This window comes from Saccostrea cucullata, unplaced genomic scaffold, assembly GCF_032062105.1.
Source record: "Saccostrea cucullata isolate Sc308-1 unplaced genomic scaffold, CSIRO_AGI_Scuc_v1 ctg14463, whole genome shotgun sequence".
Lineage (NCBI taxonomy): Eukaryota > Metazoa > Mollusca > Bivalvia > Ostreida > Ostreidae > Saccostrea > Saccostrea cuccullata.
This window is the reverse complement of record NW_026919126.1, coordinates 4645-15218: the sequence shown is the minus strand read 5'-3', so window position 1 is coordinate 15218 and position 10574 is coordinate 4645. Positions and strand designations below refer to the sequence as shown.

Genomic DNA, 10574 nt, shown 5'->3' with positions numbered 1-10574 from the left:
TGTCCGATAAAACCCCGTAACTGGGACACATTATTTTTTTGATATTTTTAGGGTTTAGACATGTCAATTTTTCGTTTTCAACGATAAAAAAGATTGGGGACTTAAATCAAGTCCCCAATGTTTTTTATGTCCCCATTTTACGACTTGCGTATCTGTAGCAGGTCCCCAGTATGGGGGAGCCACACACACACACACACACACACACACACACACACACACACACACCCTCCCTCACACACAAAACAAATTCAGGTTTTTAATAATACAAAAGTTTACATATATAATATAAAGTGTTTAAAATAAAATTTTAAACTTTCAAACACGAATAAATAAATAATAAAAAAATCAATATTGGAAAAAGTGACACAAGCATCAAGACATCATGCATGGTCCATCTCATTTTTGGTAAATAAAGATTCCAGGGATATTAATAATGGAAAGAAACGTGATACCAAAGTATTAACCCAGTGTCAAGTAGAAATAAACAAATGGTTATACTGTATTGATTATTTTTATTAAAATTTGTTAAACAGTGGATGAACATTGAACAACATGTACAATGTGCAAACTAAATTTTCTTATGTAAATATTTATGTACATTGAAATACAATAAAGAACAAATATAAATCTATCATTCGCAAATCTAAATACTCAAAAACATGATTATTAAAATAAGTGTAAATAGCTTGGATGATAAATATAAACTGAGGTTTTCCAGTCTAATCAAATAACATGAATCCACATAAGATATTATTTTAGCCCAATAACGTCGTAGTAAATAATTCTCAGTTTTATACACCAATACACGTTAATGTTCTACCTATAATATATAGTGTAAATAAAACATTTGAACCCTATCAAAAATTACTTTTCATTGTTTTACAAAAGGTTTATGGTAATATGTACGCTCATAGTAATTAAGTCTTAATACTAGAAGTATATGGCGTTCTGTAACTTCTCTACACAGAGTATCGTCTTGCATGTTTCTTCACTTCCTTGATCACTCTCGTGTACTTAAACACTTCATCTCTTTTCCACTCATCCTTTCTGAACTCACTCACCAGTCGTCGTGTCCTCTCTAGAACAGACACCCCCTCTCTGTCTAACACGGAACCATACTCGCTGTCTAACACAGAATTACACTCACTGTCTGACACAGAATCAGAATTACACTCACTGTCTGACATGGAATCATACTCTTTGTACTTCACCATGACATTGACATCCACCCCCGCCTCCAGAAGGAACTTCACCTTATCCACCAATCTATTGTCAAAATCATAATCATCAATCAGTGCAAACAGCAGAGGTTTCACATCATACATCACATCTTTATAATCATTATACAGCTGTATCCACTGATTGACATCCAGACCAACACGTAACAGATGCTCTAAACCCTTACAATCACTTTGTATGATTTCCTCATACAAATCTCCCCACCTCTCCTCCATACGCCACACTCGTCTCCGTGTCACCACCACATCATCCTTACTATCAGTCATCACGTCACTGTGTCTTATATTTACCAAACACTCAAACAAATGTAACCTCAGTCTGTCTAACTGACTTTCATTCTCTGTTCTTAATAACTGCTTTACAGAACCAATTTCATTCCTAATTAATGCATGATAAAATGTTGATATGCCTTGTTTATTTCTGATAGTTGAATCTGCACCATAAATATCAAACATTCGTAGTATAAGAGGGATGAAACTTTTATGTGTGTTTACAAAAGCGTGATAGAGAGGGGTATTTCCTTCCTTATCCTGCATATTAACATCGCTCCCTGCATCTAGCAGGATTTTTGCTATATTCATATATCCACTCTTACATGCTGCCGTCAGTGGTGTATCAACCTTTCCATGTAGATTAACATCAGCACTTTTCTGTAGTAACTCTTTTACTACGATCACATGTCCTGAACCACACGCTGCAGTCAGTGGCGTATCAATCTTATCTTTTAGATTGACATCAGCTCCTGCCTTAAGCAACTCCATCACTATACTAAAATGTTCACTCTTAATTGCGGCTGTCAGCGGTGTAAAATGTTCACCATGAGGATTAACATCAGCTCTTGCCTTGAGAAGCCTTTTAACTATATTTATATATCCACTATCACATGCTATTGTCAGTGGTGTGAAAGATTCTTTGCGGGAAAACCCCATTCCTCTATCACGGAGTAGTATCCTTTTCCATAGTTCATAATATTTACCATGTAAATTTACATCAGCCCCTGCTTTTACCAGCTCTTCCACTACATCTCCATGTCCACCGCAACATGCCGCCGTCAGTGATGTGTAAGATTTAAAAGATTTAGTTTGTAGATTTACAACAGCTCCTGCCTTTATCAGCTCCATCACAATACTTAAATATCCACCAAAACATGCTGCTATCAGTGATGTTTCATGTTCATTTTGTAGATTAACATCAGCCCCTGCATCTAGCAACTCCTTCACAAAACTGATTTGTCCAATTTTACATGCTGCTGTCAATGGTGTATCATTATACGTATCCTGAAGATTGACATTAGCTCCGGCTTTTAGCAAGTCCTTCACTATACTCATTCTCCCACCCTTAATTGCTGTAATTAGCGGTGTTGCTTTTTTACTTTGTGGATTGACATAAGCCCCTGCCTCCAGGAGTTCTTTCACTAAATTTATATGTCCACCCTCACATGCAGCCGTCAGTGGTGTTAGATACTCACATTGAAAATTAACATCAGCCTCTGCCTGTAGCAACTCTTGTACTATTTTAAGATGCCCATTCTCACACGCAGCCGTCAGTGGTGTAAGATACTCACCTTGTAGATTTACAATAGCTCCTGCCTGTAGCAACTCTCTTACTATATATAGATGTCCACCCTCACATGCAGCAGTCAGTGCTGTACGATCCTCACATAGTAGATTAACATCAGCCCCAGATTTAATCAATTTTTTCACTACACTCATATTGCCATCTTTACACGCTAATACCAGTGGCGAATTATTAGATTTACCTCGCAGATTGACACAAGCCCCTGCTTTGAGTAGCTGTTTCACAACACTCATATATCTACCTTTAATCGCTGCTGACAGTGGTATATCATCAACATCTTGTGGATTTACATCAGCCCCTGCCCCGAGCAACTCCTCCACTATAGTTTTATATCCACCTTTGCTTGCTACTGTCAGCGGTGTATCAGAAACCCCTGTAGAGTAGTTGACAACACATTGATTAACATTAACCCCTTTCTGAAGTAAATTCTTCACTATACTTATGTGTCCATATTTAACCGCTGTTGTCAGTGGTGTATCATTCTTATCTTGTAGATTGATATCAGCCCCTACCCTAACCAGTTCCTCCACTATATCTATATATCCACCCTTACATGCTACTGTCAATGGAGTACCACAAGCATGAGTACTTTTAAAATTGACACCAGCCCCTGCCTTTACCAGTTCCTTCACTATATCTATATATCCACCTTCACATGCTGCTGTCAGTGGTGTATCTCCATCACGAAGACTTGGAATGTTAACATCAGCCCCTGTCCTCACCAGCTCCTTCACTAAACGTATATATCCATTCTCACATGCTGCTGTCAGTGGTGTATTAAAATAACCTTGATGATTAATATCAGCCCCTGCTCCGAGCAACTCCTTCGCAATATTCATATATCCACCTTTACATGCTGCTGTCAGTGGAGTATCAAAATCAAATTTACTTACTGAATTAAGATCAGCCCCTGCCTCTATCAGCTCTTTCACTACACTCAGAAGTCCATCAATACAAGCAGCTTGAAGTGCTGTGTCACCTAACATAAACTTTAAATCTATGTCTGGATAGGTCGTGTAAATTGTATTTCTTTTTAGATATTTAATAAATATTCTCACAATTTCTATTGTCCCATTGTAACAACTCAGCAGAAGTAAGCGCTGCTGTTCAGAAATAGACCCATCAATGTCCAAGTGTGTAAATGACCGTAATTTATCCACTTTATTGTGTGCTTCAATGTTCTTTTCCCCATCTTTTGTTGAATAAATGAAATCCTGATTAAAAAAATTAAAAAAAAGTTCAGACTGTGTCTCTTTGTGTAATTCAGTTTGTTTTAAAATATATTGTAGGATCTGAGTGTGTCCGTAGTAAACCACCCAACTGATAACCCTGACACTGTATGTTATTTCTTTATCGTCATCATTCTCAATCACTAACAGACTCTGTCTGCGCCTCTCTCTGCTTCTCTCATCCCTCTTCTCACTCTCCTCCCTCACACGCTCTTTTTTACTCACTACCTTAGACACGTCTTTCTGTTCTGACAGAAACAAAGACTTCAACTCTGTGTACGACTTTGTCTCCAACACTTCAATAAAAGCCTGACAAACCGTAGGATGTTTTAAAACCTTATTCATAAAAACATCATACAGCTCCATATTTTGTATATCCCTGTACAAACGCTCTGCTAACCTAGAGTATAGATCCTCCCCTATCCTTATACAGAGATCAAATGCCTCCATTCTATCACTATTTTCAGCACTCAAAGCCTCTTTCTTCCCGTTTCTTAAACTGTCACAAGCAGTGTTTATTTCTTTTTTACCCCCACTATTGACTACAATAGTTTCCCTCACATGCTTATTTTCATTCTCTAATTTATGCATTTCATCTTTTTGAAGTTTTACATAGTTAGCAATATAACTGCTACTCATAAATTGTAACATGATATTTGGGAACCGAGAGCCGAAATGATGAGCAATGATTTCGAACATTGAGTCATGAATAAAGGTATACTCAGTACCACAGAGTTTTGTGTACGTCCCCTCCATTACTGACAATGCATCAACAAACTCGAAAGCGTCCGTGTTACTCTTAACTTTACAATTTTCTAATGCTTTTGATTTAATTTCACAGAAAACCTTATTCCCTGTGTCTTTTAATATTTCTTTTGATAATTTATTGTCATTTAACAGGCATAATATCAACGTAGCATATTGTAATCTATTTTGTTCCTTCATTTTATCAAATTCCTCTAAAATGTATCCAGATGGACAGGTAAAAAATCTTTCAACATCATTTCTAAATTTCTCCTCTTTTGAGTAAAGTTTACACAAAAGAGGAAACATCGCCGATGCTTCTCTCAGTAATGTAGGGGACAATAAATCTTTATCCAAGCCGTGCTTCTGAAGAATGGCTTTTTTGTCATCATCATTTAATGCATTTTCTGAACTTAACATTTTGATTACATTTTCCTTATTTGAGAAAAATGACTTGTAACATTCATTAAACACTAGTTCCCTGCATGTCATCAATACTTTTGTTCTTTTATTGGGAGGATCTGAAATTATCTTTTCATAGTCTACTAAAGCCTGTAACTTTTGTTTTTGAAGACCCAACACACCTACCACATCATCAATGACAAACACCTGTGGATTATTGGAGTCACAAAAACGGTAAACCTCACTGATGTCTATAATAGGTACAACCTCGTAACCTTCCTCCTGGAGTATCAGGGCTATGTGATGGATTGTGGCTGATTTTCCTGATCCTGGGACTCCAACAAATGTCATATAAGATTGTGTCCGGACTTTATCCAGCATTGCAGGAAAGTTGTGAGTTTCATTGAAAACGCTGTCTTCTTCTTTCCAGCAGCGTATATATTTTTTCTGGTGAACATCTGAAAATATATGCAAATTAAATTGCATTGCTGATTGATCATGGTGAATTAATACATACAGATATTAACTTAAAGCTGAACATTTCTCATAAATAGGCACTGTCAGACGGGTATATAAACCGTTCGCTTTCTTTACACCCGATTGCAAATATATTTGAACAAACCTTTTATATTTGGATGGATTACACTCGTTGCATGCTGTAACTTTGTTATTTCTTCTAAAAAAAAAAAAATCAGGGATTCTTTTAATGATCATTGAATACCAATTTATTTTTCACTATAATATTTCACAATAGAAAGCTAAAGATCATGATTGACTTGAAACATTCTCAATTTTACAACAACAGAAGTCATAACAATCAATGACTATGGAAAAATTCGACAAAATTTAATAAATAAATCCATTTTCAAGGGTAAACTTAATCTTTGGGAAATTCATTTAATTCTAGTAGATATACTCATGAACTCAAGTTACAATCATTAGATCACGTTTAATTGATCGTTTACATTATATGATTTTGAACAAAGACAAGAAGAAAGAAATGTTTTATTCTGCAAAAATGTGCAAAGTTTATAATGACCACAATAGACAGACATTAAATTAGAAAAGCTTCGTTGAGACTTAAAATTGGAACAAGTGAATTATATTAGACTTCACAAACAAAGAAAATGTAAATATGACGACGCCTGGAAAAAAAAATGACAGAGATAATTTACGTATAAAAAATACCTGAATGCGTTTTTACAGTCTCACACAGTTCATCGAGAAGTAAAAGCTTTTCAATGTATCTGGCTTCTATTTCTGGATCCATGGAACATGTCTTTATATCGTTCACAGCATTTTGGTATAAAGTCAAACTTCCTAAGCATCGCTCAAGCTCGACTGTAATATTGTAAATGCTTTGCCATTCCCTTATAAAGTTTGATTCTGAGAGGGAGAAATCTGCTGCATGTCCATAGTACTTGTTTCTTGTCAGTCTGATTCTTTCAATGTTGGCAGATACACTATTGTCCGTGGGATCGGGTTCTTCTCCCCATCCCTTATTGTGTGGAGATATTTTACATACATTACGTAGAAGAATGTACAGAAAACTAATATCAAAGTCAGAGTAATCTCCGCCATATTGTTTGGTTGGCAGTGGAAATATGAGAGCAATCTGTTGTTTATTCAACGGATTCTTTATTTTTTTCTTTTTTAGATCATCAATCCAAATTTTGACAGTTTTTGATAGGTCGGACGGTGAGATATTTGCTCTGAGAATTTCTCGCAGCAGATCTGTGCATGGTCCAAGGATTAGTCTTGCTACCCGCGCTAGGTTTGTGGTTTCTGGAGTAGACTTGTACTTTGATGTTGATGATGATGTTTTGGTATTGATAGTTTTCACTGATGGAAATACCTGTAACTGCAAAATAAAAGAATTAATATTGTTTGCTTTATAGGAAACACAAATATAACCTATAATATGCTACCTAAGTCATCAAAAAGCAAATCACATTCAACAATTGCCTTATTTATCAATAAAGGCATTTTTTAAAAAAGTTTTCTGTCAACTTAACTTTTAACTTTATATAAGCGGGTTGGTTATCTTTCCGGTATGTTGGCACTGAATTTAATTAAAAATCATTTTTTCATATTTTTTACAAAAGGATAAGCAAAATCAAGCTGCGAAAAGCCAGAATGGTCTTCTTTCTTTACAGGAAAAATTTGTGGATATAAATACTAGTATATCAAAAAATAATACAAGAACATAAGGTATCATAATTTTTTTGAAATATGACTATTTTGTTCAAAATGGAAATTTGGATTCGGTTTGAAAACCTCTGTTGAAGACACTTACGTGTACATTAATATCATATGTATGTTTTCTAAAATTTCTAAAATCTAAATAAAACTATGAATAAAGTACGCTATGTAAATTTTTTTAATATGCATGAATATGACCAATTCAATCTTGGATCCTGATCAAACAGAACAGATAAGGACTTCATTACATGTTCGCTCTCTCTAGTTTAATAATAATAAACTTTATTTATCCAGAATAAAACAATTAGTATAAAGCTAGTTTTCATTGTGGTCCTGCATTAAAACATATTTACAATCACATAAGAACATATAAAATTAACACCTTAATATAAACACAAGATATAAAAGTACAACACATACATGTACATATATAAAAATAAAAAAACCTATCTTTTAAGAAGGTACACTCAAAAATTGGGGAAAAAAATCTATTTTAAGTATTGAGTCTGTTAAAATACTCAGAGAGATACACAGATTTAAAAATATCTACTGACCTAGAATTTTGTACATTTTGTGATAGTTTGTTCCATAAAAATGCAGATGAATATCTAAATAAACGTTTGTAATTTTCTATTTTGGCTCAGGGTAAATACGATATAGTTGACATGAAATCATTCGACCTGGTTTGGCGACAATTGACATTTTTTGTATATTGAACCACATTCAAATAATCTGGCATTTGATTGTTTAAAACCTTAAATAGAAATATGACCTGTCTAAGCATAAAATAATCCTTGATTGGCATCCAGTTTAAACAGGAAAATAAAAAGGTAGTAGGAGTTAAAATATCTCGAATGTTTAAGAGGATCATAGCTGCCCTCTTTTGAAGTTTGAATAACTTTACTATATACATTTGATTATTCACATTGCACAAAACAGTGGAACAGTAAGTAAAATGCGGAAATATAATACTATCAAATACAATAATTAATGCATTTGGTGGCATACAATAACTCACTCTCCTAAGCACAGCAAGTTTTCTTACAATTTTCTTTGAAATATAATCACGGACTAAAAAAAAAATTTAAGTATCCCTTTATTACAATAGCTTGGTATGTACTTAAATGGAAACTTACTGAAGCGAATATGTTGTTAATTTTCGCTCTAAGTGTAGCTGCTTTTGATTTAAACCACGGCTCAACATACTGTAAAAAGGATGATTGATATTAAAATCTACAGAATAGTACCTTTTGAATGAGATATGATGAAAATGTTATGTGTCGGTTATAAAATTACAATGTATCTTGTTTAAAGGTTGTAAATGGTAATTAATAAATACCCGGTGCCCACTCTTTTATTCAACATTAAATAAGGAAACCCAAATTAGAAGAGAGAATAAAATCCTTTTCTTTCACCTGATAAATCCTTGTCAACTTCAGTAGATAAAACAACAAAACACACAACACTACGGCTACGGCTGTCGTCTGTCCAAACACGTACAAAAGATATCGTGTCCCCTCAGTGTGCATTTCACCAGGCGAGTCAAGACTGTTTGACAGGAATAAATTATCAGAGCCTGAATAAGTAGATATGAAGCCAGGAAACACTATGTTTAGGGTATTGCAATGGTGATCCTGATGAGTTTTAGCTTTTTTACATCTTGGTCAGCTTTTTGTCTGCACAAGCTACATGTACCTGAAAGAGAGATAAAAATAAGTGGGTCATTCTCTCTGTCTATAATGCGCATCAATTTTTTTCAGAACTGTGGTACAAGAGAAGCATACCACCGTTGGGAATTCAGTTAAGGTCTTCCGTTTCAACGGAAGACCTTCTTATTATTCTGTTGTTTCTTTTCAACTTTTCTTATTATTATTCTTACCGATTTTGTGCAGGCGATTTCTCGTAAATGCGCCGATGGATTTTCATGAAACTTTCAGCATTGATGACAAATTATATGAACTTAAGGCGTTTTTTCTAAATTTGATGACGTCACTTCCGGTTCGGAGTTTTCTGCGATTTAGTGAGTTTTAGTGGGTCATTTTGTCCGGCAGTTTTCTCAATAATGGCTCAAGATAGAAACACGAAACTTTCAGGTATGATAGACCAAAGTCTATAGATATGTATAAGGTTTTTCATTTTTATCGGAAATTCCACAAGTCGGCGCTTCCTATGGCCCGAAAATAGACGTATCGCGAATTTCAAAATTTTTAACACCTTTTCCACGATAGCGTTTTACCTGGAAATAATTTGTTAAAAGATATAGAACAAAAGAAGTGTAGAATTTCAAGATCTTTCGAATGATATCTCGTAAAAAGGGCTGGCCCCTAAAATTAAGGGCCCAGAGGGGCCGAAAGTTTTTTCTTTATATCTCAAAACGTATTGAGAATTTGTAATAAGTCAAAGAAGCAAAGTTGTTTAAAATGTCAAGCTTAATCTATTGGGGTCATCAAACTACGTCCGGCGTCGTCACTTCCGGCCAAACCGGAAGTAGTCGGAAAACGCGTGTTTTTGCATTTCTTGACAGGTTTTTGTGTAACATATGTCTCTGGGAGCATAAAAATTAATTTTTCGTCCGTCGTCGTCACTTCCGGTCAAACCGGAAGTAGCCAAAAATAGCTTATTTTGCATTAATTAACATAGCTTTAGAGGAGTCTAACCATTTTTAGTCGTTATTTCTCATTTTTGTTAAAAATGAAAGCTACTTCCCGGTCAAACAGGACGGAAGACCTACTCGTTGCTTTGCAACGAGCTTTGCTCTAGTTTACCTAATATTATGTTCCCCAAACGAAGTTGGGGAACATATTGTTTTTACTCTGTTTCTTATTTTTAAGGTCTTCCGTCTTCAGCGGAAGACCTTATTGTGTTTCTTAGGTTTCTTTTCCACTATTTTTATTAGGGTCTTCCGCTTCCTTCGGAAGACCCTACTGTTATTCTACTGTTTCTTATTATTATTTTATTTTTTTTTCCCGCTCGATTTTTGACAGGCGATTTCTCAAAGACCTTTGGACTGATTTTTATGAAACTTTCAGGTTAGATACCTTGTAATTAAACCTATTTACACCTGTTTTCAATTTTTTGATGCATGCCTTTAATTGTGAGTTATTGCCCTTTAATTGAAAATTTTGATGTCTCGTTTCCGCTAAAAATCTCAAGGACGACGTAAGATATTTACACGAAAGT

The 10574-nt window shown here is 34.9% G+C and overlaps 1 protein-coding gene across 1 annotated transcript; it reads right to left on the bottom strand.

Moving 5' to 3' along the window:
- Positions 1-242: 242 nt before the first annotated feature.
- Positions 243-8941, bottom strand: LOC134279820 (uncharacterized). The gene is made up of 5 exons (XM_062762235.1): positions 8810-8941; positions 8531-8599; positions 6381-7053; positions 5815-5868; positions 243-5650 (listed from the first exon to the last, which is right to left on the bottom strand). Exons 1-5 carry the CDS (start codon positions 8921-8923, stop codon positions 960-962), a joined length of 5601 nt encoding a protein of 1866 aa, XP_062618219.1. The 5' UTR covers positions 8924-8941; the 3' UTR covers positions 243-959.
- Between the last annotated feature and the right edge of the window lie 1633 nt (positions 8942-10574).